The sequence below is a fragment of the Parambassis ranga genome, chromosome 21, assembly GCF_900634625.1.
Source record: "Parambassis ranga chromosome 21, fParRan2.1, whole genome shotgun sequence".
Lineage (NCBI taxonomy): Eukaryota > Metazoa > Chordata > Actinopteri > Ambassidae > Parambassis > Parambassis ranga.
The window spans coordinates 1261544-1288271 of NC_041041.1; the positions used below are offsets into that span (position 1 = coordinate 1261544).

The 26728-nt window shown below is 49.4% G+C and overlaps 2 protein-coding genes across 2 annotated transcripts; both read right to left on the reverse strand.

The window, feature by feature from the left end:
• Positions 1 to 301: 301 nt before the first annotated feature.
• rev1 (REV1 DNA directed polymerase) lies at positions 302 to 9302 on the reverse strand. Its single transcript, XM_028393404.1, has 22 exons — positions 8931 to 9302; positions 7996 to 8071; positions 7756 to 7888; positions 6886 to 7054; positions 6433 to 6810; positions 5615 to 6354; positions 5379 to 5477; positions 5192 to 5308; positions 4991 to 5120; positions 4786 to 4914; positions 4555 to 4709; positions 4351 to 4470; positions 4051 to 4271; positions 3804 to 3976; positions 3511 to 3722; positions 3289 to 3446; positions 2962 to 3216; positions 2477 to 2576; positions 2212 to 2402; positions 1995 to 2139; positions 1796 to 1898; positions 302 to 1719 (listed from the first exon to the last, which is right to left on the reverse strand). The coding sequence occupies exons 2-22, from the start codon at positions 8059 to 8061 to the stop codon at positions 1608 to 1610; spliced, it is 3906 nt and encodes a 1301-aa protein (XP_028249205.1). The 5' UTR covers positions 8062 to 8071; positions 8931 to 9302; the 3' UTR covers positions 302 to 1607.
• A 1883-nt stretch (positions 9303 to 11185) lies between these two features.
• aff3 (AF4/FMR2 family, member 3) lies at positions 11186 to 24775 on the reverse strand. Its single transcript, XM_028393104.1, has 19 exons — positions 24556 to 24775; positions 23149 to 23193; positions 20130 to 20204; positions 19943 to 19976; positions 19804 to 19861; positions 18759 to 18810; positions 18602 to 18636; positions 18302 to 18494; positions 14686 to 16638; positions 14455 to 14579; positions 14062 to 14218; positions 13878 to 13978; positions 13693 to 13756; positions 13246 to 13382; positions 13094 to 13165; positions 12892 to 12985; positions 12740 to 12789; positions 11802 to 12007; positions 11186 to 11729 (listed from the first exon to the last, which is right to left on the reverse strand). The coding sequence occupies exons 1-19, from the start codon at positions 24625 to 24627 to the stop codon at positions 11608 to 11610; spliced, it is 3645 nt and encodes a 1214-aa protein (XP_028248905.1). The 5' UTR covers positions 24628 to 24775; the 3' UTR covers positions 11186 to 11607.
• Positions 24776 to 26728: the final 1953 nt, after the last annotated feature.

Sequence of the window (26728 nt, forward strand, 5' to 3'; positions counted from 1 at the left end):
AGTAACGCCTGCTGACCAATCAGAAGACCTTCACAGAAACACAGTGTAGCCTTAACGCTGCACGGTCTGTGATGTACACAGGTAAAAATCTGATCCGATGCAAATCCAGCATTATTTAAGAAAGTGAAAACACACACGTGAACTAGATTCAGTCCAGATCAACGCTCGTGACAGGACAGCTCTCATGTTGGTGAAATGCATAGGCTACGTATTGATTACCGTGACCCCTGTCAGTGTCCTCCGGGTCAGAGTGCTACTGAGAATCAACAGTAAACCTCACAGATGAAGTGCTTTGGCCAGCTTCTGGTTTCCATGTTGGAACATTTATCCACAGTTAAAGTGTTAGAAGAGTTACAATTTAAAGACAGTTACTAAGAATTTACTAACAGTAAACAATACAAGAGCTCCTCCCTCAACAGGCGGGCTTCCTTTTTTCTTTTTAAACTTGTAACAAGCTTGCTTAAAAACATTATTTACACACCATAATAAACAAGGTTTGGCACTTTTTTGACAAGAAGAAAGATTCGACTGTATGCAGCAGCTGTAGTCACTTCACACATAAGTGCTTGGGTCGGGGCGAAGAGCACCAAATAAACCAGGAGGAAAAAAAAACTGATTTTTGCGGTATGATGTTCTAAGACATCAAGCGTCTGATGTATGAGGACTGCTACAAGGATCCCGACTTTAAACCTGATCTAATCACTGGACACGTGGAAGGTACTCATGGACAGGTTTCATTATTGAATGAAAGTCCCCTGCTGCCTGTGTTTGATGCCTTTATGAATCACCGACTCACTTCTGATGGCAGAAACATGATGTCAAATTACACCTAATACTAATATATATATAAACACTGCTTGGTTAGTGGTGAGATTCTGAGAACATTTTCTGCCCTTTAAGTCTGTGCCCGTTGTAGCTACAGCTGATTATGTACTCTTATTCAGGCCGTACAAAGGCAGAGTCTGATGACTGACCACATCATAGCAGTGAAAAGCTCACTCAACAGAGACAGGGTGCATTTAAGCTCCGCCCACACAGAGATGGAAAACAGGCCACTGATTTTCATTGACTCGGTATTGCAGGCAGACCTTCCAGTCATTTCTCTCAGCTAGAAAAATGAGCTGATCTTTGTCATGAACTACAAACACAGGAAATAGTCTGAGCCTGAACTCTGCAGTAGCTCTTCAAGATGAAAATGCCAGTAACAGTCTGCACCACCCTCTGCTAATTCATGTTATCTTCCTGTCAGCGACGGTAATAAGTAAACGACTTCACTGTGTGATAAGGAACCTTTGTGCAAAGTCAATAAAAAGTGATGGACAGTTTCCCCCAGGCAGGATTTACAGAGGACGATGTGTCTCTGTCTCTTTATGATGGCTGGTCACACACAGGAGATCTTCTGCTGGCCATGTTCAGTGTACAGAGACGCCGCCTTCACAGGCTGAACCTTTCAGGAACCCTGAACTGAGCCACAGCACAGCCTGCTGCAGCAGTCACAGTTTACAGGAAGTCATTTTGAGGTCATGGTTTGTTTTGTTGACATCTTCTTCTGAAAATGGTGGCGCTGTCAACGACAAAGATGAAAACAGTACCCCTCTAGTTCTTCTTCATGCGATCTTCAGAGTGCTTCCGTACGCCTGCTGCACAACCACCTGCACGTTGTCCACGATGAAGTCGAACGCCATGCTCCACACAGACTCCACCGACTGCTGCATGAGCCTGCAGGAAACACATCCACGGTCAGTAAACCAGGAGAGAAAGCTGAGGGAGAGGACAAACGAGGACAGGAACTGACCTCTTCATGTATTTTATGATCAAATCCAGCTTCTCCAGATCTTTGTCCTCTATCAGATCAGTGCAGTACTTCACCACCTGCAGGATGTCCTCCTCCATGGGCTCTGGCGGAGGAAGAAGGGATTCAAACTCATTGCATCTTAATAAAATGTTATTGACTTAAACCATTTAAAGCCATCCATCTGATGGTTGCGGTGTACCTGTTATGGTCGTGACCCATTCCCGTAGCAGTGTTTTAATGTCTGTCAGCTCACAGGCACCGGCCAGCGCTGGAGCAGGACGGGGGGGCAGTTTACTCCCACACACTGGGATCTCTGGTTTTGATGTGGAGGGACCGTTTTCACTCTGGAGAAGACAGACATGTGAGAAACAGTGATATAAACCGGCTGTCTTCATGCTCTGCCACCACAGGCCCACCTTCAGTATGTGTTTTGGTTCCCGTGGTGCGGCTTTGGATGGGCTGTTTGTCGTCTGCCGCCTCTTCAGGGGGGACGTTCCTTTTTTAACCGGGCTGATTGCATTCTTCCTCTTGTAGCGCCGCTTCACTCGGCTAATGCCAACTCCTACTCCAGCCTGTTTCAGCTGCAGCAGGGGATTCCTCTGCTCCACTGCAGACAAAGCTACAGGTCAGAAACACATGTGCATGCTGATAAGAGCGGTCTACAGCTCACCGCTGACTTACACGCTCTGGCCTGGGGTTGGACATTTGTTACACGGCTGTAGGCGGACTTCAGTTCTTCCTGTAGCTCTTTAGGAAGTGCAGCAAATACATCCGGGTCAACCTGCAGCCGGAGGAGAGAAAAGCTGAATCACAGCTGTGAATGTTTTGGTCATTAAACACTCAGTGATGTGTTCACAGCATCACATTAACTGACCACTAAGACTAATTACTATTGTTTAACTTTAACAGGTTAGCTAAAATAGTCAGACATCAGCAGATGAGTAACCTTCTGCATGAAGGACTTGTACAAGTAAACCAGGTTCTGCAGTGTTGAAGCTCTTTGGGAAACAAAGTTGTGGCTGAGGGTGTTTTTGTGTCGAGGACGATGCACTAGACAGGGTTTGAATAGAAAACAGATGTTTCCAACACAAAAACAGCTGTCTGTGGACGCAAACAAAGATTTTTGGCTTCATAAGGATTATTTACTATTTTCCGTGTGTGAGTACCTGTGAGTAGTTGGGTAGTTCCAGAACAATCCCTGGACTGTCTGGATGGTTTGGAATCTGCAGAACCAAGGTTCCAGCAGGCAGAGTGTGCCGTGCAGAGTCAGGAAGAGGAGGAGGAGGAGGTGAGGCTGGACGGGCATTGGGAGAGGAGAGCTGCAGGCCAGGTGAAGGGCTGTTACTTGGTCTCTTCATCCAGGACTGCTCCACTTGTTCTCTCAGCTCTGCAGGCAGAGCCTCCAACACTGAGCGGTCCACCTTAGAGATCGTCACAGCTCATTCAGAACATGTTTCTGCTACAACAAACACACCTTTCCTTCCTGTCTTTACCTGTGAGGGGGAGGGGACTTCGATGCTGAGGTTGAGACGCACACGAGTACGTTTCGGAGTTTGTCTGCACGCCGGCTGCTCTCTGCTCGTCCCTGGGACGGGCTCGGGGGAGCTTTCTGTTGTAAAGGAAGTCTTTTCCTGATGTGCGTCTGCAGCATCTGTGACAATTACATAAGATTCAAGATTCAAACTGTGACGTAAACGGAGTCAGATCAGACTCACCTCTGGATCCCTGTCCTAACAGCATGTCCTTGATGGACCGTACTCTAAGGCCTCTGGAATCCTGCAGCACAGTCTGAGTCCCTTCAAGAAGCTGAACCTGGATGCCGACTCCTCTCAGGTCCTGCACCGACACCTTCATGGCATGCAACAGCTTGATGACTGCAGTGGCAATGAGCTGACCGCTGTCAGTGGACTGAGCCAGCATCACGGTCCTGACAGGAGGACAGACAGGGTCAGCAATGGGTATGACAGGGATCAGGTGCAACACCTAGGAAGGACCGTGTCTTTCTTACTTGGCGAGGTTATCACAGATGCCGTGACCTCCATATTTAGCTGGTTCTAGCGGCGCTCCGATCTTGCGGACCATGAGCTTCAGAGTGACCCTGCGACCCCGCAGACCTGCTTCTTGTAAACGTCTTTGCACCTCCATGGATAGGTTGGTCAGAAAGCACTCTGCCTCATCAACCTGACGTAAAACAAGAGGCTTAAAAAAGGCTGGCAGCATATGAGAGACTGTACGGGACAGGAGAAGGGACCCACCCTGGTAAAGCGGATGTTGTAGTTCATGTCAGCGGAGACAGACTTCCTCTCCTTCTCGTAGCGGACCGGTCGGTCATCGAGGCCCCTGCAGAATCGGAACAGTGTTTGTCCGGTACGAGGTCCGAACTTCTTCTGGAGTTGTGACAGAGACACTTGCTGGAGGTCCCCACATGACCTCACATCCATAGCTGCCAGCTTTCTGCCCATAACAGGCCCAACACCTCCAAAAGGAAATCACATAATCAGGAACCACAGCACATACTGGTGCAGCCTGGCCAGCAGGTGGTGCTGTGTATCTACCTGGTAAGCTGGTCACTGGCAGGTCCCTGATAAAATCATCCACCTCCTCAGACTTCAGGAAGTGCTGCCCGTTCGGTTTGGCCTTACGGGTTGCCAGCCGAGCCAAAAGGATGTTGGACCCTGAACAGATCGGATCAGTTTGAGTCTGTAAGACCCGGCCAGTGTCTTCATCTATTTCACATTATGAGGCAAATATGAACTCACCCATGCCCACTGACGCACAGCATCCCGTTTTCTCCTTGATGTCTGCTCTGATCACTTTGGCCAGATCTTCTGGGCTGATGCCGACCTCAGCCAGCAGAGCAGAAGCGTCTATCAGCACTTCATCACAGCTGAGAGCCTCGATGTCATGGGTGTAACTGCGAAGGAAAATACAGGACAGGTTACGTGGCAGGGAGGAGGTGAGCAACAGACAGAGCCTGGGGTTCTTCTTACCTGGCCAGAACCTCATACATGCTGAGAGCCACTTCTTTGTAAGCCTCAAAGTCGTAAGGCACGGCCTGCAGTGAGGGGCACAGCTGCTTCGCTTTGCCAAAAAACATCCCATTCCTCACACCAGCCTGCCTGTAAAAAAAAAAAAAGACAAATATTCACGTCCCTGCTGCTACACAGTCAAACACTGATGCTGTGTGTGTCCTACCTCGCCTCATAACTGCAGGATGCGATCTCTGCCATGGAGAGCACGCTGGCCTCCTGTTCCCCTCTGTTTGTGTTTGACTCCGGACTCTCTTGAGAAGGAGTTCGGTGCAGCTCATCATCACCGGCCCTCTCTGACAAACAGGAAGTTCAGATCAGTTGCACACTCAGGCAGGCATTTGAATGTCCCTGTCAGGACTCTCACCAGGCTGAGGATGTGAATATTTCCTCTGGTAGTACTGCTGCTCCAGCTGAGGGTTAGCCCCGGGTCTCACAGGGACCCGGCCCTGTCCACGGTTACTGGTCACAGCCACAGGCTTCCCTGCAACAACGCCACACATTCAAACAGGACTGCTGGCTGGATTAAAGGCGAGACTGATCGATCTGGTTACCTTTAAGATCTGGCCGATGTCTGATCCCCACAGACACAAAAAAACAGTCCATGTCCACATGGAGGATGCAAGACTTCACACTGCCCGCTGCTGAAGCACCTGACACGGAAAACACACATCAGATCAGAGGAAGCTTCAGCGAACCGTGTTTAAAGGTATTTTAAACACTCTTCCTGGTGACAGCGGGACAGGACTGATTACATCTGACCTACAGAGCTGCATGCATCTTTCCCTACCTTGACCGTCTGTAGCTCTCTGGGCCACAGACTTCTTCAGTCGATCTTTCCCAGAAAAGCAGGTGCCTCCCGCGATCTTCCGTTTGCTGTGCAGCTCATTAACATACTCTGAGAATCCAGTCCTCCATGTGGAGATCTGGTGTAAACGTGAGTGAGAGTAGAACTCTGAGATCAGGCCGCCTGTCTGCTGGAGCAGATGAGTTGAAGACCTGGATGCTGACTGGTCGATGGGGGGGTCAGGTTTAGCTTTAGTCGTGCTGAGGGAGGCGGGGTCAGATGAAAAGGCAATGTGGTGACTTCCGTTCAGTCGAACTGGAGAATGTGAAAAAGAACACGATGAAGAGGAGGGATGAGTCCTCTCAGAGAGGTGAAGAGGTGGTTTGAGGTGGTTTTCAGTGGGTTTTGTAGTGTCGGATTTCACCAGAGTAAGATCGGACTGCTTCGGAGGACTGTGGGGAAACTCATATGGGTCAGGCCTGGACTGCAACAGCGCTGCAGAACTATGAGGTTTATTAGCAGAACTCTTGACTCTGCATGGGGGCAGGTCCTCGTCAGCAGAGGGCTGATCTGTAACAGGAGACCTGTCCTCTGGATTTAAGGCACCGTTAAGAAGGTGAGTGTGTCCATTGGTCAGCGGGGCTTCCTTCACCGCAGGCTGAGGACCCTCCTCCCCACACTCTTGCATTTCATTTATTTTTGAATGGCTCATCAGATCCAGTGAGGTCTGCGTTAGTCCGTTTCTGAGATACAAACGGATGAAGAACAGATTTAACACATTGTTTGGGAAGAAATATGTCTTCCTCACTTTGCATACTCACATTCTGAGCTCCACCTCTGGTGTGGAAGCAGACTTGTGTGGGGGCTTTGTGTAGCTGGGCTCAGACAGTGGGTGGGTGTGTGAGGGGCTTCTGTGCCTGGGATCTGTAATGAGGTGGCTGGATGCTGAACGACTTTGTTGGATGGACTGAGGCGGAGGCCAGCCGTGGCCGGGGATAGAGTTGGACTTGTTCTGGTGGCTGGATGAGGACTGAGCGCTGCATTGTGGAGGCAGAGGAGACTTTGGATGGATATTCGGCCCGTGGCTCAGTCCTGCTGTCTCAGAGGTCTGGAGCAGAGTCACACCACGGAAGAGTGGGCCTTTCTGCTTAGCATACAGCTGGTACTGAAGGTACGGCAGCAGGCGGCCTGCTTTAATGCTGTTTTAAACACATGACAACGTAAATATTCAGTCAAACGTATACATACGAGCCCTCATCTCACACTGGACGCACCTGTCTGTGATCCACTCCGGCCTGACGACCTTCTCCCCTTTGAGCTCCTGGATTTTGCAGTTGGGCAGGTTGTTGGCGATGATGTGGGTGGTCTTGGAGCGCGAGTAGTAATTGTGGAACTGACCCCCATGCAGCATCATCAATCTGCGAAGCTCATCTGCACATGGCTCTGCTCACAGACAAGACATAAATGACAATGCACCTCAGCGATCCGTGATGTGGATCCCGACAAGTCGACTCCTAGTCTAAATAGGACTCAAAGAAAAGCGGCCATTTTATCAGAGTCCCTCAAACACCTTATCATCCTTATGATCTGTCCAGGAGCCGTGTGCACCAGCTGGGGATAAAACAGTAGGTCTGTACTCTTACACCGGGTTTAGCTTTGACAACTTTGTTACTGGAATTAAAACTGAGTGCACCGAGCCCGACTAGCCAAGGTCGTAGCTGTGTCTTATAATGTGCGTCCATGTGAATATATGCAAAGCCACGACTGTTGCCAAGCAACACACTTACATCCGAAGTGCGCACCAATGTCTTCCTTCAGATAATATGACAGGAAAAAGGCAAAGCAAAGGAAAAGAAAGGTAAATGTTACTGAGAGAGAAACAAAACCCTCCTTATAGCCACAGATTCTCCTCTGGCGGCCCGACACGCTGCTGACCGATGTACACAGATCACCTCCTACAGTACTGTGAAAGGAGCAGCTGCAGGGCAGCCACAGCGCCGCGCTCCTGTCCAACACATGCCGAGGTGGAGAGCAGAGCTCCTCCACTGGCTGATCAGAAACCAGACGTCATGCAGAACACCTGTTACGGACAAAACTCCGACTGAAACAGCCCTCCAGTGCAGAACTCAAAGCGCCGTGCTTACCTGTGTATCCATTCACATAAACAGCCACTCCGCTGAAGATGCTGGAGCTGGTTCCTTGTTTCTGCTTCTCTCTGGGGGCCTCCAGCTGGAACTGCTCATCCAGCTTTGACTTCTTGGCAGCCATGTAACCCCCCTGCACACAGGAAGAAGAAGAAGAGCAGTGATGGTCAATGATCTGCACGTTACCATTCAACCCAGTGGGAGGTCACAGCTGGTTATGATGGCGTGGGAGATACTCACCCTTTCAGCCCAACCATTGTCCTCACTGGCGTTGGCTCTCTTCTTCGCCCACACATCTCGACTCATACTGAGCCACCTGAAAGCACAGAGGAGCTGCAGCGTGACCCAGGACAGACACACACCGAGTCAGCGCTCAGACACAACAGCACGAACATGTGACACACACCATCACACATGTATCAGCAACTTTATGACCGCAGCATGATGCCGACATCAACAACCAACTGAACAGGTGAATGAACAGGCCTGTTGTAGTGCTAACAACCACACAGTGACTTTTTAAAGTGACACTGTGGCTTTAAAATAAACCCAGAGTAAACATCAACAGTCAGAACGTTCATAGTTTATTATTTTCATTTGAAATGTAGTTTTTGTATTATTTGTATGTCATTTCTACATCACACATAAAAACAATATATCAGCAGATGTTATTGATCCATGCCGCCATGTTGGCTGACTGATCGTTTGTGACTTATTTACAAAACTTTACACACCGTGTCTCCACTGACAGCTGCTGTCACTTCCTGTGTGTGTGTGTGTGTGTGTGTGTGTAGAGTAACACAAACGTGGTTTTATTGGCTGCTGGTCTCTGGAGGGGTGAGGAGTCCGGACAGGCTGCCTGCCTCTGACAGGTGCGCGCAGCCCCGTGTGGCACTTTGTCACTTCTTTGGTGAAGCAGCTAACTGCTAACATTAGCTTAGCTTGTTCTCTAAGCGATGCTCGTTCGCGCCGCTAAACGTCAGTTTAACGTGTCAGTCAGTTCAGTGTGTGTGTGTGTTGTGTGTGTGTGTGTGTGTGTGTGTGTGGTAACAATGCTGGCAGAAAGCAGCCGCCAAACAATGAGCAGGGTGGGCGGCGGTGGAACTTAATGGTGGCTGTAAACAAACCACGGTCCCGGGCGGGTCGTGGTGTGAGGGTGGGTGAGTGGGTTTTACCTTCGATCCCGCCAGACGCTGTTGTTCGCCGCAGACTTCTCTCTGCAGAGCTGAAGCGTTGGTTGGTGTGTGTGTGTGTGTGTGTGTGTGTGTGTGTGTGCGCTGATTAGGTTAAACGAGGTAAGACCGAAGCGAAGCGGACTGAAGACCCTCCGACAGTCAGCTCGACTCCTGCGCCGCCACTCCGCTCCCCGCGGACCCTCCTCGGCTGAGCTGAGATCCTGTCACTCGGCCACGCCGCTCCGCCATGCCTCTTCACCGTTTCCGAACACCCTCCCAGTCCTTTCGCTCTCCATTTGGTCTCTCCGCTGCTTTCTCTTCTCTCTCGGTGTCAAACCGAACACGGCGGAACACGGGGGTTCCGGGAAAAGACTGTCAAAATAAAAGAATCACACTACCAGTCAAAGGTCTACAGTTTTTTAAATCTTAGTTTAGTTGTGTATAAAGTCATATGAAGGGAACTCGCAAAGTAAGAATTTCATGGCTCAGTGTAACTGTAAAATGCATTTGACAATAAACTTCTTGAATCTTGAACAAGGTTAGAAAGTCAAAGTGCTTCAGAACTGAATGACCGAGCAGAGGCAGGAACAGGAAGCTCAGACCAGACCTCAAGAACCGAACTACGCCGCCTGCGTCTCCACCGAACTCTGATGAAGCTGCTCGGGGCGAAACGTCTTCAGGCCCGGATGCGTCCCTTCAGGTGTGTTTTATTTTGAAAAGCAAAAAGAGCCTGACTTCCTGCTTCCGTTAGCTTTTCCTAGCTAGCTTGACGAGCTTATCCTCCTTGTTTGTAGCTTCCAGTGGAGCTGTAACAGCGCCGCTCTGCGGGCAGCCGAGTGTATGTCAGCTGAAGCGGCTGTGACGCTTCGGTAAGATGTGTGTCCACACTTTAAACACGTGATTTACTTACTGGGTTACCGGGCAGCGTCGGTCTGAACCGGCGGGTGTTTCGGTTGAGGTTCACCTGACAGCGGCGTTCATGGTGCTGCTGCTGCGGCAGACAGTCGACCCGGGGCCGTCTGGGATTCCTCCCGGTGTGTGTGTGTGTGTGTGTGTGTGTGTGTGTGTTTACTGTCTGGCACCGGGCTCGGTTGTCCTCAGATGGCCGGTCCGTTGCAACTGACAACGGCCGTGACGCAGAGGCACGTGCAGCATGACCGCGGCGGTCGACAACAATCCTGTGCCTGATTTGCTTTAGACACGTGATCTATTAGCTTTTTTTGTGTTAATCAAGATGATTAATCATGTCACTGTTCAGATCCCTCCGCCAGTTTAAACACGTACATACATGAACGGGAGGCGTAATAAAATAGGTCATGTTCCAGGGTTATAAAAATAAACCTGCTGCTGCCTTCAGTCTGGGGACTCCACAGACTCAAAGCAGCCAGGATGCTGCTGACCCAGTGCTTGTCCCGAACAGCGTCCCCTTATTGGTTGCTCTCTGTTGCTATGGTACCAGACATCGGATGCTGAAGCCTCACGTGCGACATCTGTGCTGGTGCAGCAAGAAGTGGAGGCAGTGATGGAGAGACAGAGAGGGGAGGTATCACAACTGGACTGACTGAGTCTCACACACACACACACACACACACACACACACACACACACACACACGTTCACAGCCTGCTCCAAACGGTTTGGGTCTCTGTTTATGAAGCTGTACGGGGGGAATTTTTATATAACTCATTTTAATTGTATTAAGACTTAAATTTAGTAGAATTCAGAGTGTGATGCTTTGTGTGACAGGCAGATAGTAACCTTCCTGCCCCCACGTCAGCTCCACTCGTGCTCCACCTCTGTGCCTGTATTAGTGGACTGAGAGCCTCACAGATAGATGGTATTTATTTACAGCCTGTGGGCTGACTCAGTTTTGGAACCAGCCCCTTGTGGCTGTTCGAGGAACTGCAGTTCCAGTGTCGACCTCCTTCAGCTGGTCTGCTTCCTGTGCACAGCAGCAGATCTCCATGTAGGTGTGTGTTGTTGTGTGCCTGGAGATGGCAGACAGTGTGTGTGTGTGTGTGTGTGTGTCAGTGTTTCTCACCACACTGTGAAAAATGTCAGATGTGTGTGCCTGTGCCCACGTCATTTGTGATTCAACTCTGGGAAAAATAAATGAATGAACTGCCGGTTAAGACTGTCAGAACGATAAGAGGCTTTTCACACTGACGGTTTAAAGACTGTTTTGACACATCGTGTGTTATTTGTCTGAAGGAAGTCTGTGTGATCTGTCACTCAAAACAAGGCCAAACATGCTCTTCAACTGGCAGTAAGGCTCACCAACAATTTATTATTTCGTATTTTTCCTTTTTTTCCTAAAAACAAAGAATCCATCAAGTATTGCACAGTAAAAACACATAAAAAACTAAAATATTTAAAAGTCTTTACAACCTTCATAGCAAAAGAGGCAGACAGGTTTCCTGCTTTGGAGGAAGTGGCATCTGATCCGGTCCTGGCCTTCTAGACGGGTGATAAATCCAAAATACATTGATAAGAAAAAATGACTTGTGCTGTTTAAGGAACCTTTGGCAAAAATGATAATCCATGAACTCTTCAGATGAATCCAGTGATGAGAAGGAAGGTGTGCGTGGTCACACACACCGCGGCGTCCTGTTAGCTGCATAGAGATCCAGAGTTATGTGTGTCCACAGTGGGCAGCAGGAAGGGAGTCCTCTGTGTGTTAGCTGAGTTTGGCACTTATGCGTATCCACTGGAGGGCCTGCCGGGTGTACTGCACAGCATGAGTGATGCTGCTGTGAAGAGTCAGCGGTCCAGACAACGTGTTCAAGTAGTTGAAGAACTCTGTAACGATGAGAAACGGTGACTCTGAAGAACTCTTTAAACAGAGACTTTTCAGGTGTCAGTCTGACGTACCTTTATTCTCCTTTGCGAGGTTGTCTGCCACCTCCCAGTACTCGTAGCTGTACAGGACACTGTTGGTAATGTTCAGGTGGTTTGCTGCCATCTGGTGGATACGTTGGGGAATGCTGATGAGAGGCGCAGAGCTGCTGCCCCCGTGTGAACTCCGGCCGAGGTGTTTGGCGTTAGGCGAGAGAGGAGGAGGCGGCCCTGCTGAACCCCTGAAGGTCAGAACAGGCAGAATGCAGATTAGTGAGGCCTCAGGGGCTGGAGTGGAGCCATGTGCATGGAAGACACAATAATACAGCCTGTTTCCAAAGAAGCTGGGGAGCTCAGACACTCAGACAACATATCAGCAGGAAATCATTTAGTTGTTTCCATTTAATCCCAGAAACGTGGGAATATAAGACGGCTGCATGTTTACAACCAAGTGTCATCGCTTCGGGAGCGGAGGAGAGCGCTACTATTGTTCCATAATGCACCAGATGTCTGGCTGTCCATGCATCCACACAGTGTCTCCTCCTTATCTGGACTCTGGGTGCAGGGGGTCTATACATGGAAGCCCAGACCTCCCTCTGCCCAGTCACCTCACCTGGGAGGATACCGAGGCGTTCCCAGCCCAGCGCAGAGACCAGGGCACGCACCTCCAGCGTGCCCTGGTCTGCCCCGGGGCCTCAGCTCCTCTCATCGTGGAGGAGCAGCCACTCTAAACCAAGCTCCTGACTGAGCTCGGCTCGGCAGAGTCCGGCTACTCTACCGAGGAAACTCAGTTTGTATTGATGTATTCATGTTGCTATCCATAATTAGGGCTGTCAATCATTTAAAATATTGCATTTTTTTAACTCCATACACACTTTAAGTGTGTCACATGTTGTCTGAGTTTAATTCATATTTCAGCTTTTATGCACATTTTACCCCCAACTCATCTGGAAACAGGTTTATCATCCACCTACTTCTCGGAGTCGTTCCAGCAGGGTGCTGTTGGAGGCTCCTTTGGAGGACTCTGTAATCACACCAAAACAGGCTGTATTACCTTCTACCTGTCCATAAACCGAAGGGACAAGAATGTAAGGAGCAAAGCAAGCTCGTGACTGTTTAGATTTACCTTAAAATAGTCGAGCAGCACTTTGGAGTATTTCAGCGCGTGGTCCTTCTTCAAACGAAACATCTGCCAGTACAGAAGGGCCAGGCACCGGAAACTGTGGGCACACAAAGCAGAGCGTCTCAGATGGGCCACAAATCATCCTCTGAATGCAGCTCCTTCAGCGTGAGGATAGATGTGTGGCATAAACGGACGACAGACGCACCACAGAACCGCCAGCTGTTTGTCTTCCTGCCTCGCCCCAGGGCCGGAGTTGCTCTTTAGCCTCATGGCGTATCTTAAAACACACAAAAAACAAATGTTAAAGGAGGCACACTCGATGTTTGTCTCTATTTGTTGCATCGGTGTGTGATTCACCTGATGAGCTCCACTGTCTCAGAGTACATGGTGTAAGGAGACTTCGCCTCCAGCGGCCCTTCCTCCATAGCTTTCCCACATTCCATGAATGACAGAGCAGCATCCACGTAGTTCACAGCCTTCCCCAGTTTGTCCACCTGGGGATAAAAGTGGACAAAAAGATGAAAATCTATGATGAAACTAAGCCGCCAAACCGTGGACGTCATTTACAGTCGCAGTCGATGATCACAGATACAGATGCTACAACAGCTTCTGTTGTCTAGGACAGACTGATTCTACCTGCCTCTGCAGCAGAAATGAGCTGTGTGCAAATTGTACTGTGTTATTAGGCTGTAGCTTACACTACTCACATTGTGCACTAGGTGTGTGTGTGTGTGGATTTTGTTGCTTTTTGTTCTTATGCTTCGTCCTCCAAGTAAAAAAGGTAAATCTTCCTGGATGACTCACCATCGCGTCAGCACGGTGCTTCATCCTTTTAGCTTCATGTAAGTAGTACTCAGCACAGTGAGGACTGAGAAGACAAAGAACAGGAATAATAAAAAAGTGTGTTGTACGTCATCACTACGCCACATTACCCACGGCTGTGTCTGCTGTGAGTGTGTGTTTGTGGGCTGTGTAGTGTGGTTGCTCACGTTTCGTGGTTTGGAACAGTCCCTCTGTGTCCGGCAGGGCCCCAGGACTCGGGTGGCGGTTGGGGTCTTGACACTTTTACACACTCCACCTCCATCTTGGGCTTAAAAAAAAGGTTAATATTAACAAAAAATGCAGACAACAGCGGAGTCCTATGGTGTGATGATCTTCAGAAGCAGCTGTTACCTTTATGGCCGACTCTTTGTTTTTGTCTCTGTTCTTGTGGCTGTGATGATGTTCTGCGGTTTTTGTTTTGGAGGTAGGCTTGGTTGGCTCGGGGCTCTGAGGAAGAGGAGACAACGGAGACAGTGGAGACTTGCTGTCCAAGTATTCCTCCAAGTACCTGAAAGTACACACACACACACACATTGATGCAAACACCACAGAACACACTGCAGCAGGGATGGGTATTTTGGCAGGTCAAGGTGAATTGTTTGGAATGCAGCCGCTTGTTAACATCCACCCTGCATGAACAGGGCACATCAACCAAAAACCACATTCATGAGGGATGAGGGAGCAGGAAGTGTTAAAATGCCTGCGGTGGTTTCAGGGCTCGGACCTGCAGGCGGTGTGTCTTACCCATTGTGCGTGGTCTCGGTCTCAAAGTTCTCAGCGGTGACAGATGAAGACTCTGCCTGACCTGAGAGGTCAGTTACAAAGGAAAGACTCCTCTTGCTTTCTCTGTGTGACACACCATTCTCCAGCTGGACACACACACACACATATATATATAAATACACATGCGTGCTTTGAAAAACAAGCCAGCAATTCCTGCCTCCTGTTCGGGCATGAAAGCCTTGTGTTGCCTACCTTGCGTTTCCTCTTGCCGTCCTTTGTCTCAGGGACACACAGGTGCTTCATAGCCTCTCTTTGCTTGTCCTTGGTAGAGGAGGAGAGAGGGGGTGTTTTTTTAACAGGGGAATTCGTAGTGCTGTCTGGGACTCTCTTGAGAAGACAGAGGTCTATGTGCACCACCAGATTCCGCAGCCCCCGTTGGGAGGACGGTGCAGCCTTGTCTCCTCGCCCAAATGGGACCAGGGTGTAGAGTTTTTGCCTCCCCTCACTGTGCTGCCCCTCGCCTGGGTTACCTGAGCTGGGTCCTCTGGGGTGCACCACCTTCGGCCCGTGTGCGTCAGGCCTGCCCGGGCCTTGTTGTTTTTTCCTGATGAGTCTCTTATGAGAGGTGGAGTCCGCTGGAGCTTTTGCGATCGGAGCCTGATATTCAGACTCTGAATCTGAGTTTGAGGAGGAAGAGGCTGAGGATGAGGAGGGCGGTCTGTGAGGAGTTGAGGAATGTGAGGAAGGAGAAGAGGTCTGTAACTCTCTCTCCTCCTCACTTCTCCCTCCCCTCTTTGTCCTCTCCTGGTGGTGTGAGTTGTCTGGAAGGCGGTGTCGCTCTGAGTTGTTGGTAGCCGCTCTCTGTTTGGTCTGACCTGGCTGCCATTCGCGTCTGTGGTGCTGCTCCTTCTTCCTCCTGCTTTCCTCTCGTGCTGTGTCCTCTCTTCTCCTCCTCTGCCTTTCTGTGTCTCCCTCCTCTTCGTCGTCCTCTTCTTCAGCTGAACTCTGGATCCAGGGACGTCTCAGTAGCTGCTCCTCCGCCAGCCTCCTGTCTTCCTTTTGCTCTGGTTTCCCTTGCTGTTTGTCCCGGTGTCTGTCCTCCTTTCTCTCGTGTTTCCTCCCTTCTGTGCGGGTCAGATGATCTCTTCTGTGGTCCACTTCCTGTTCCTTCGATTGGGGTTTCTTCTGTGGTGTCTTTGTGTGGTTAACATGCACAGAGTCTGGACCTGGGGCCTCCCAGGACTTTGACCTATGTTTTTGGCTGGGGCTGGATCTAGGGTTCAGGTTACTCACAGCCCTGGAGGTAGACTGGGAGTGAGAACTGTGACCTGTGTTGGTTTCACGGCTGTTGTGAACCAGGTGCTTTGCTCTTGTGGGGCTGTGTTGTGAGCTACGTTGAAATGGAGGCTTGTGGTTGGGTCTGCTGTCCTGGGTTGGCTCTAGATGTGCTGTGCTCTTAGCTTTGGGAGCCTCTGAGAGCTGTTTTGTAGGGTTTGGATGAAAGTTGGGTTTCGGTCTGGGTTTGTGGCTTTGACTCTGATTAGCGGTTAAAACCACAGAGGTCTTGGACTTACGTTGGCCTTGGTCTTGGTCATGTGTAGGTCGAGTCTTGGGCCTGTTCTGCTGATGATAAGTGTCACTTGTATGCTTGCTCTTTGTATTGTTGTTAGGCGATGGGGCAATCCATGGCCGGACTTTTGTCCTTTGGGTGCTGGTTGTTACGTTAGGTTGTGTTTGGTTTTGACTCTTAGGGTAATGAGAAACCCTGGAAGGAGCAGGAAGACTTGGACTTGGGCTTCTTGGAGGACCTCTAGATATAGGGCTAGGACTACGGCTGGCTCTTGGACTCCCAAACGGACTGGGACAAACACTTGGAACTGGACTGCAGACAGGGATGTGTCTTGGACTAGGGCTGGGGCTTGGACAGGTGCTGGTAAATGGGCTGGGGCTAGGGCAGTAGCTGTAACCAGGGCTGGGAAGGGGGCTGTTGTTGTGGCTGTAGTCGAACTGTGGGCTGAGAACTGGACTTTGGCTTGGACTGTACTCCTGATTGCTGTCCCACGCCCTGGCTGGAGATGGGGCTCGAAGGGTGTGAGGAGACGGCGGGCGTCCTGGAGCGCTCTGGGAGGGATCTTGTTCACTGCTGGCAGATTTTTTGCGGGACTTCTTTAACCATTTATCCAACTGCCACTGGGTCACAGGGGGCTGATGAAAACAAAACAAATGACACAAAACATCAGCAGAGTTTCACATAAGTCCTGAAAAAGACAGAGAGAACCCAAATGCTGATCAGTCGTCCACAACAGCTTGGAGGAGTTTTAGTCCGTTCCTCAGTACAGAGATGTCCTAACATCATGCTGTCATTCAGGATTCATTGATCCATCAATGATGACAAGCTGTCCTGGTCCAGATGCAGCAAAACGCGCCCCAACCATCATACTACCACCACCATGCTGCACAGAGCGGATGAGGTTCTTGATGCTGGGCTGCAGAGTTTACCTCTCTTCAAGCTTTTTATTTAAACCAAGTAATTTCTAACACTTTCCAGCAGTCCTCTGGTTTGTCCACATGGCCTTTAGCAGACTGCAGACAGGCAGCAGAGGTCTTTCTCCATGCACAGCATGGTTGTTCTCCTGATGGTGGATCCATCAACATGAACATCAGCCACTCTAAGACGCCACATTGAAGCCAAATCTAGTTCAATTTAAAGTGAGGTATAAGGTGCAGGCAGAGGATGCAGAGTCCCTGAGGGTTACATTTAACTAAACTTAGGAATAACATGTGTCAGTCAGTCGTGCTTATAACATCCACACATTCCAGTTAAATAAGACCAGGAATACATCACCACCACCTAAAATGAAACCAGCTGACACTAACCTTCCTTCAGTGGTCTGCATGGAGTCACTGTGCACTCGCACCGCTTACAGCAGCTCAACCACCACGCAATCACAGAAACTGACTCACTCAATGTTTACTTAAAGTCTGTCTGTCCATAAGAATCAGAGGCGCACACAGGAAGGCTTTCAGTCCTTCAACCAAACAAAGAGGGTACTCACGTCTGGACTGCACACTTCTGTCTCTCTCTTAGTTGTTCTCTCTTTTTCTGTCTTAGCTGACCTGGAGCTAAATTAAACCTCGACTCCTCAAGCCAAATAGTGACCCCCACCTCCCACTTCCCCACCTCCCCTCCCCTCATCCCTCTTTCCAGAGAGGACACTGCGCCTCTTGTACCGTCTTCGCCTGCCCTCCTCCTTTTCTGTCTCCTCCCTTTTTCTCTCACTACCTGGAACTCTGGGTTTGCAGCTTCCACAACTCCAACCCCCGTCTGTAGCTCGGGAGACACTCAAACACTTTAAATGAAAAACACATGGTGCGCACCCCCCACACAAACACACACAGTCCACTCCCTCCCTCTCTCTATAGGGGCCCGATGTGGAGCATGTTCAGTTGTACAGTCTGCTGCGTCGTACAGGGCCTTCCATTCATAAAAGAGGAGCAGGTTTTCTTTTCATTGCTGGTACAGCGCCCGTCTCAAACCGGCCCCCAAACCCCCCACAAGTCTGTCATACCTAACATACTCTACGCCTCAGCTCAGCGTCTCTACTGGACAAACTATGTTTTCAATAAGAAGCTGGTTGTAGAGGGCTTCATGACTTCCAGATCCTGAGGTCTTTCCTCTTCATGACACAGACTGTTGACACGACACCAAGGCACTAATTCCCAATCCTCCTCCTCCTCCCTCTCCTCAGATGCAGTCCTCAGTCTCCTGTCCCTCCCCACACCTGCTGTCAAACTGCCCTCAAACCACCACTCCCTGCAGAGAATTCACCCGAGCTGCACAGACGGAGGACAGCAGAAGAGGCCTTACCTCCTTGTTGTTGCGGTGCGGTGGCTGTGTGTTGATGGGCGACGCAGGATCTGGGTGAACTTCTGGACTCTGGCTGGGGCTCCGGGAATGAAGGCTACTGCTGATGGACTCAGCGGTGGAGTCTGAGCATGAGGAGTCGGAGCTGGAATGTCTCACCCGCCTGCCATGTGTGTGCGCTCGCTGTGCTGACAGGCTGTCAGTCAACACACAAACATCAGCGAGGGGTCAGTGGAGGTACACAGCTGGGTGCAGCATACACACTGTTCAAACACACACCGTATACACAATGACAGTTTTTACCTGTGCCTGTCCCAGGAAGCTGACTCATGACCGGCCTTTAGAGACACAAAACAGAGATGATATCACACGTCTTATCTGTCCTCTCACCATTTAATCATGTCCCACTCAGGTCAAAACCACTCAGACATAAATAATCAACAAGATGATTGCTGCCTACCCTCTGAGTGTCGTCTTCATCACTGCTCAGCTTCAGGTCGTCAGCAAGCATGCTGTCAACAAACACACCAAACCAACAACAGTCCATTAACTTTTTACCAGATCAAAGCATGCTGAGTGTAATTCAGGTTCCATCATTAACTGGCGCTGATATTTATACATCTATATAACACATCCATCCAGAGTCTACGGTAGCAACTGGGGGACCTCCCTGGAACTTTCTTAGTCTGCCTTCCATCTTAACCCTGATAATCATGCCTGGTATACCTCTTACGGGAGGGAGGCGCGTCCTAAACAGGTGCCCAAAACACCTTAACTGATTCCTCCAATGTGGAGGAACAGCAAGTCTACCTTGAGATCAGGTGAGAAGAAGAAGAGGGGTGATATTTACAAGATCACAGCATTCCAATCTGGTTGTCAGCAGGTATAAAACGGAAAAAGAAGATGCTGCTCGCTGACTACAGGCACAGCGTGCGGCTACAGCTTCAGCACGGACCGGATTCCTGGCGAGAGTTGAGGGTAAGAACACGGATTTAAGGTCAGCTAACAGCACTTGAGTCAAACACATCATAAACAAAGTCAAGAATGTGTCTGATCTTGTTTATCTACAGAATTAGCTGTGGATAATGTGATAACATGGTGCCTGTGATTTTTACCTCACACCAGGAGGCTGTTTGTTTATCCCTGTACTGATGCTGTGTTATGTAATGAGAAACATGCAGTGGGCTGAACATGTGTTTCACGTTAAAAGGAGGATGTTAACACACAGGAGCACATCGGTCTCCGCTGACAGCTTTCAGGAATGTTAGGTGACCTTTGACCCGACCTACTGCCTGAAACACACTGTTAGCAGAGTGACCCTGCTTCGCTTCACACTCTCTCTCTCTCTCTCTCACTCCTTCCTGATGAGGTTCATAAATATTGTTTTACTAGAGAGATCAATTATGAGCTTGTGTCTGAGGTATTTGATCGCTTCTGAACGCACCGCAGCGGCGGTTCAGGTCTGGTGACCTTTCGTGGATCACATTTCCTCATGTTCCACTTACGATTTGTGAGGTGCCACGTGGGGGTGACGGGCCGTTCGCAGCGGAACATCCCCCCGACCTGACAACAGACGACAAGCGGCATATTAACAGGAAGTAATTCACAAACCTGTCAGTCAGAAAGAATAAAAACATCACGTACTTTGCCTTTGTTGTCCTGTCGGCTGTTTTGCATCCTGATTAAAGAACAACAAACGCAAACATGCATTATTACGACAAAAAAGTCACACACGTGCAAGAGAAAACCATCGTTCATGCCACTTAGTGTCAGGGTCGAGGGTCCTGCAAACAGACAACAAATGCTCCTAATTACACACTCACCCACATACCTTAGAGTTGTAGAGGATTCGCTGGGCCTGGTCACCCCCTAAGGCTTGCTGGGACGGCCAGGATTGAGTCATGTCCTGTCCCGACATAAACAGAGGGGTCAGAGGTCAACGGTCAGATGTCGCACTGATTAATGCATCTTCACATACAGAAACTTCAAGCTTCCTAAATCAGCCTCCAGAAACAGATTTTCCCACTTCAGAGCCACATCAGAGGGTCCTGATCGTCAGCGGGGTTCTCCCCACCAGGGGGCGTGTGTCTGGCTGTGTGACTGTGGGCTGCAGTGCAGGATGTGAATGAAATGTTTGAAGTGGCTGTGAACAGTTAGTGTGCAGGTGCACGGCACAGCAGCCGCTCGTTCACACAGATGGAGGCACTGCAGGCTGAGGTCAGAACACTTCTTACTCTTAAGGTTTGTGTGGGAACCTGAAAGACAGCAGGTGGATCAAACCAGGAATCACAAGATGACTTGTACGTGAGTCATCGTTTGGTGGAGCATCAAGTCTGGGTCTCGGGTACTAGACATCTTTGCCTGTACTACAGGTTCAGAAGATGGATGAATGGATGCCATTCCTCAACATAGCGGTCTATGGGGATTGACTCCGGTTCTGAGCCCACCCAGATACTTTCACATGGACTTCATCCTCAGCCCTGGAGGCTGCAGCTGTCAATAACTGAAGCAGTGATCGTAACAATCAGAAGTGTCCACATGAGAGCAGGACTGATAGAAGCTCCCTCTGGTGGTCGTGTCTTCCTCCCTGTGAACACGCTCCACTTTAAAGGCATGATAAATGGAACTATGAAGATGAGGTCATACACGGCGGCTCACAGCTGAGGGGTCTGTGACGGGGTCTGTGACGGGGTCTGTGACGGTGTGTGCGCCCGCCCTGAGGAAGAACCCACATGATTTCACACCTGGACTGTTATGATCCTCTGTGCAGCTTCAGAGGGGCGAGCAGCCGCACAGAGACTCCGGCTCTGATTATAATCTGCTCTGATTAGCTTGCCTGCAGTCACACAGACAAACCTCATGGATGCTGACAAAATGGTGGCATTCATTTCCCCGCTGAGCATGATTCAGCTATGTGGAAGAATCAGCACAGTGAGGGCTGCTCTGGAAAAGGTCATGTTTATCAGCTTTGATGTCTGAGAGAGTGTGTGTGTGTGTGTGTGCTGGAGGGTTGGTGGACTGACTGCAGATCAGGAAGCTGCTGGAGTCATTCAGCTTTTTGGGAAGTGTGCTTTGGTGATTGATCAGTCTGAGGCCTGCTGTAGAAGGACACATGTGCCAGTTGTCACTTTGTTTTGTGGGTTTGAGGTGGACTTAAACACTCGTAATGGAAAATGATGATTTGTTTTCATGGCTTGGATAATGCTGTATATCAGAGACACTGTGTTTATGACAGAGACTCCCCCACACTGAGGCTGTTCTCTGTGGTGGCAGACCAGGAGCCTGGACCAGAGGTATGCTCCCTCAAGCTGACACCACTTTGTAGACGTTTGGCTTCCTGCCCTGCATAAAGTGTTTAAATGTAGGCGACCACATCAATACATCTACATATACATCCACAGCCAGAAGCCAATTAGCTTAGCTTAGCATAAAAGCTTTACACAGGGGAACAAAATTTCACATTTTAAAAGGAATTTGACTCATTTATTCACTGGAAGACAGATTTATGAGCCCAGCAGAGGACTCTAAACCCTCCTCCTCCTCCTCTTCCTCTTCCTCCTCCTCCTCCTCCTCCTCCTCTTCCTCCTCCTCCTCCTCCTCCTCTGCATAACGCCCTGGAGGGCAAATGTTTCCTCTCTCTGCTCGTCCTTTCACTTCATTATCTCCCCTCCCTCAGTCACCAAGGACACAGCACCAGCCCTCGCCCCTTTCCTTCTCCAACAACAACAAGGTCTCCCAGGTGGAGCATGATGTGTTGCTATCTTCCTCCCACCACCTCCTCCTCCTCCTCCTCCTCCTCTTCGTCTCCTTTTTTCTGCCGTTGCTCTGACCCACGCCAGTGGCCGGACAACATGTCCAGACGCCTTGCTTCAACCTTCTCTACGTATGATGACCTGGATGACTGAGAATCTTCATCAACAAAAAGACAACATGTTTGACTTTTAGAATGTACCAGGACATTCTAGGACCAACACATCCATATAAGCGGCTGGAGCAGTGCTGGAGTTCAATCAGTCATCATAATGTTTTCATGTTGTTGTACAAATATGTAACAGGCCTGGTTTGAATGCTCTGATGCTGCTCTTTCTCATGATGTGTGTTCGTATCTGTGCAGTAAATTGATGGAATGGTTACACACATGGTTATACAAGCTTTATATTATGCTAACAATGCTAACAGACTGATCTGACTCAGCTCCAGGCCAGCAGACCCAATCTAAATACAGTAACACTGCTCACATCCCAGCGGTCTGAGTACATGTGGCCGAAAGTATGTGGACAGCCAGCCTCCATGTTTCTGCTTCCTGTGCAGCCCACTAAGCATTTATATAGTCTGATGAAGGGTGATGAAGTCAGAGGTCAGGCGGCCCTGAGGTCAGAGGTCAGGCGGCCCTGAGGTCAGGACAGACCAGTTCCTCCACATCAAACTGTGGAGATGATTTCTTTGAGCTCTTTCTGTGCAGACACACACACAGTGATCAGCTGAACCCTCATGATCTGCTCTGAAGCTGCAGCAGTGATCGATGGATGGAGGTTTGAGCTGAAACAGGAACACTTTCACTGTTTGTCCATCACATGTCAGAACACACATATTAATCTAGTAGATTACATGGAGGGTTCACTGCTGTTTGTCTGTTTAAATGGAAGGAGATCATGATATTGTTCAGTATTGTCTGACAGCAGAAAACGTGCAGCACTGCTTTGAGCCTGTGAGCTGCTGCTGGTGTTTCCTCCTCTCATGTGCTGCAGTCACTGTAGAGTACAATATCGCGGTAGCTAACCTAAAGCAGCTGAAAGTGAAGCTCGAACACGAGTGTGTGGTTGCTGTTACTGTTAAAAGTCGTCTCTTACCTCCAGAATGTCTTTGGCACAGCTGTTGTGTTGGCTTCGTGTAACCTGCACACAGAGGGAGATCTGTCACACTTCTGAGCGGTGTGTGTCTGCCTCATTTAAATTTCAGATTCGACACCCTGATTAGCAACCGTATCACTGCACATAACAGTACAGGCACACACACACACACACACACACACACACACACACACTTATTCACATCCTTCACCAGCCGCTGCTCACGTCGCAAACTTTCACAATCAGCTTCTCCATTCCCGCCTTTTTTCATGGTGGCTTCAGATCTCAGCGTAGCACTTTACTGTAAACTGTACAGTCACACACACACACACACACACACACACACACACACACACACACACACACACACACAGTCATTGTGGGAGGACTTTGTCAGAAATATAAACAGCTGCAGATGATCAGCCGGATGCTCATTTATTTGCAAGCAACTCTCTGTTTCCGTCCCTGTTAGGCAAGCCCTCTTTGTTTTAACAATTCATCTCACAATTCACATGCACAGTCACCATCTCTGTGTGTGTGTGTGTGTGTGTGCATGCATCGACTGTGTGTGTGTGTGTGCATGCATCGACTGTGTGTGTGTGTGTGCATGCATCGACTGTGTGTGTGTGTGTGCATGCATCGACTGTGTGTTTCATTCTGACTGTGGTTGACACTCGTGTGAAAACTGCACACATTACTTCTAGGCCCCACTCTGTGTGTGTGTGTTTGTGTGCATGTGTGTGTGTGCGTGTTTGTGTGTGTGTGTGGTGCAGCAGGCCATGTGTGTGTTTTCTTGCATGCATGACTCATGATCTGAGCCTGCAGTCAGAAAACAGTGTGTGAAAACTGTGAGTGCAGACAGTCAGGCTCTCATCTCCCCGTGGCGAGTGCACGAGTCCGTTTACACTCACAGGACCATTATGAGTGTGAATGTTCTCATGTGTTTCACTCACACACACACACACACACACACACACACACAGGCAGCATCACAGGCTCTGCTGCAATACCCAGATGAGTAAAATTCGTCCTTCCCCCAGAGGGCCAAACAAACCACAACCCATCATAACACCTGCAACGAGCAGCATGCAAAGCAACAAGAGCAGGAACACCTGTTACATTCTTAAAGTATCAGCAATTACTGGAGTTATGGTTAATTAAAGGCTCATTTCACTGCTTTAATCAGTGCTGAGTGATGTCAGAGGAACCCCGAGTCTCAGAGTTTCTTTCTAGTACAGACAGAAACACAGTCAGAGCGGGTTTTAGGCTTCTTGTTTCCTGATCTTTACGCACAGTGTGAGGACTTTAAACGCTCTGATGCGTGAGGGAGTACAGAAATCCAAACTTCTTCCCCTGTTCACAGAGACGCTCTTCTCCTCTGTGCTCTTTGGAAAGTGTTCAGCTCACCTGAGAGTATGCGCATCGGAGCAGAAAGCAGACAATGGAAAGTTTCCCTTTGCCCCCGAGGACAGTAGGCATGGTTCCTGGATGGTCAGGGCTCTCTCTCTCCGGTGTCCATTCTAGTGAGGAGTCGCGTTAGTGGATGCCGTGCCTCCCCGCGCCGTGACGCTGGCATGAGTCCGGCCGCTCGCTCCGTGGATGCGCCGCGCAGCAGCTGCTCAGCTTCTCTCCGTGTTTCTGACACCGAGGGAGACAGAGGGCGATGTAGGCGGGCCGTTAACGTCAGAGATGACACACACACAGCTCACGCAGAGAGATCACGACTCAGAGTGGCCCCGTGGATGTTCAGCACCAGTCTGAGATGAGTAATTAGGGCACAGCAGAGCTGCTGAATGCGCCACAGAGTCTGTGATCAGAGGCCAGCTACCAGGGACGGAGCGAAGAATTATGGGGCCCCATGATTTAATTGATTTTTTTGGTCACATGGGGGCAGCACTGTAAGGAAAACAGATGTGACGTCCAGGTTTGAAAGCAGGGCTGTGTACCTTTACTCAGCAGTGTGTGAAAGGCAGCAGAAACAGGCTCAGGTTTTATTCTATGGATGTCTGTGGCAAAATAGCGCCCCCTTCAAATTTCTAAAAACGTATTCCCTTGGCCCTAATTCACCGACAGGTACTGACATATGGCAGAAAGTCGGCCATTTTGCTTTGTGTTTATTTTCGTAAACTCCTCTGGACATTTCATCTGCAGCTTCAGATGTGGTCGTCTCATCCAGATGTTGGTGTTGATTTATTCAGATGCTGAGAACCTTAGCCTTTGTCTCTGCAGCACATACAGAGTCCGATCATCAATAACACACAGCAGATCTGGGAGTAGGATTGAGTCTGTTGTTTCCTGCTGCAGGGTTCGTCCCCCGCCCTACATAAATGTCCATCTCATCATCTCTCTTTCCGACGTCTTGGCATTGAGCGTGCGTACGGTCCATCCATTACTCTGCTTAATGCATTCTGGCCCTGTGAAGTGGCTCTGCACGTGTCATGATAAATATGAGCTGTCTTCTGGGGCAGGACGGCTCTGTGGGGCAGGAAGCTGAGACAGACACCAGAAGATCGATGCTCCAGAGCTGAGGCTGTATCGATCTGAGGGATCAGAGGCGACACTGCGATCCTTCAAACCACCTTTTCCCCTCTTATGCAGCAGCATATTATTCACACAGGGCGTTTTAATGATTAAATACAGGTTTTGTGTTTGGCTGCGCACCTCAGAGAGCACAGTGTTTGACACTTTGGCTTCTTCCTGCAGGATTTTGTGAATCTTTACCATCCTGACTTCACAGAAACTCTCATTCTGTCTCTGTTTTTGTTGCAGCGTCACAGAAGAAGATCAAACTACAGCCCTTTCCTGTGGAGCAGGGTGGAAATTGTAGGGATGAACTGGGAATGTAATGCCTGGGGCCAGTCTCCACGGCCACGCTGTAGCACTCTTGGTTACAGACCCATGGCGACAGGACCTCAAAGGCACAACAGCATCCCCAGACACCGCCTGTTTAGAACACGGTGTTCCTCCAGAGCCAGCCTTCCTGACAACACACACAGGGACGGAGAGTGTGGAGAGGTATGAGGAGACGAGCTGAGCCGCTTGCTTTGGTTGCCATGGAGATCCTGAGGGTATTCCAGATTCCTGCAGGTAGAGCCGGGAATACAGACAATGGAGAACCAATTTGTAATAAAGTGACTTCTGCTGAGGCTTTGTTGCAGAGGAGATGAGGATGAATGGGACACATTTAAGTGTTGACTGAATGATTGTGGTTTCACTGCATCCAATAAGCAAATGATGATTTTTTATGGCACATATAGAACTTGAAAAAATTAACCAAATAATGTTTTTACTGGTCATAAAACTGCATTAAGGTGTGAGGACAGGTGTTATTTACATATTTTAGCTTTAACCCTTTAGCTTCATTTGACCAACACATCCAGAATGTACGTGTATTTATATCCACCGGCCCTACAGCTGATAAAAACATTAAATGATCAGTTATCATCATGATCAGTCTGACAGGTGCTAACAGAAGGTCCCAGCTGACTGCGTGCTGACCTGGCAGGCTGAGGCGTCAGCATCCATCCAGCTCTGGAAGAGAAGCAGCAGGAGAGTGAACAGAGGGCTCCACCTGGTGGTC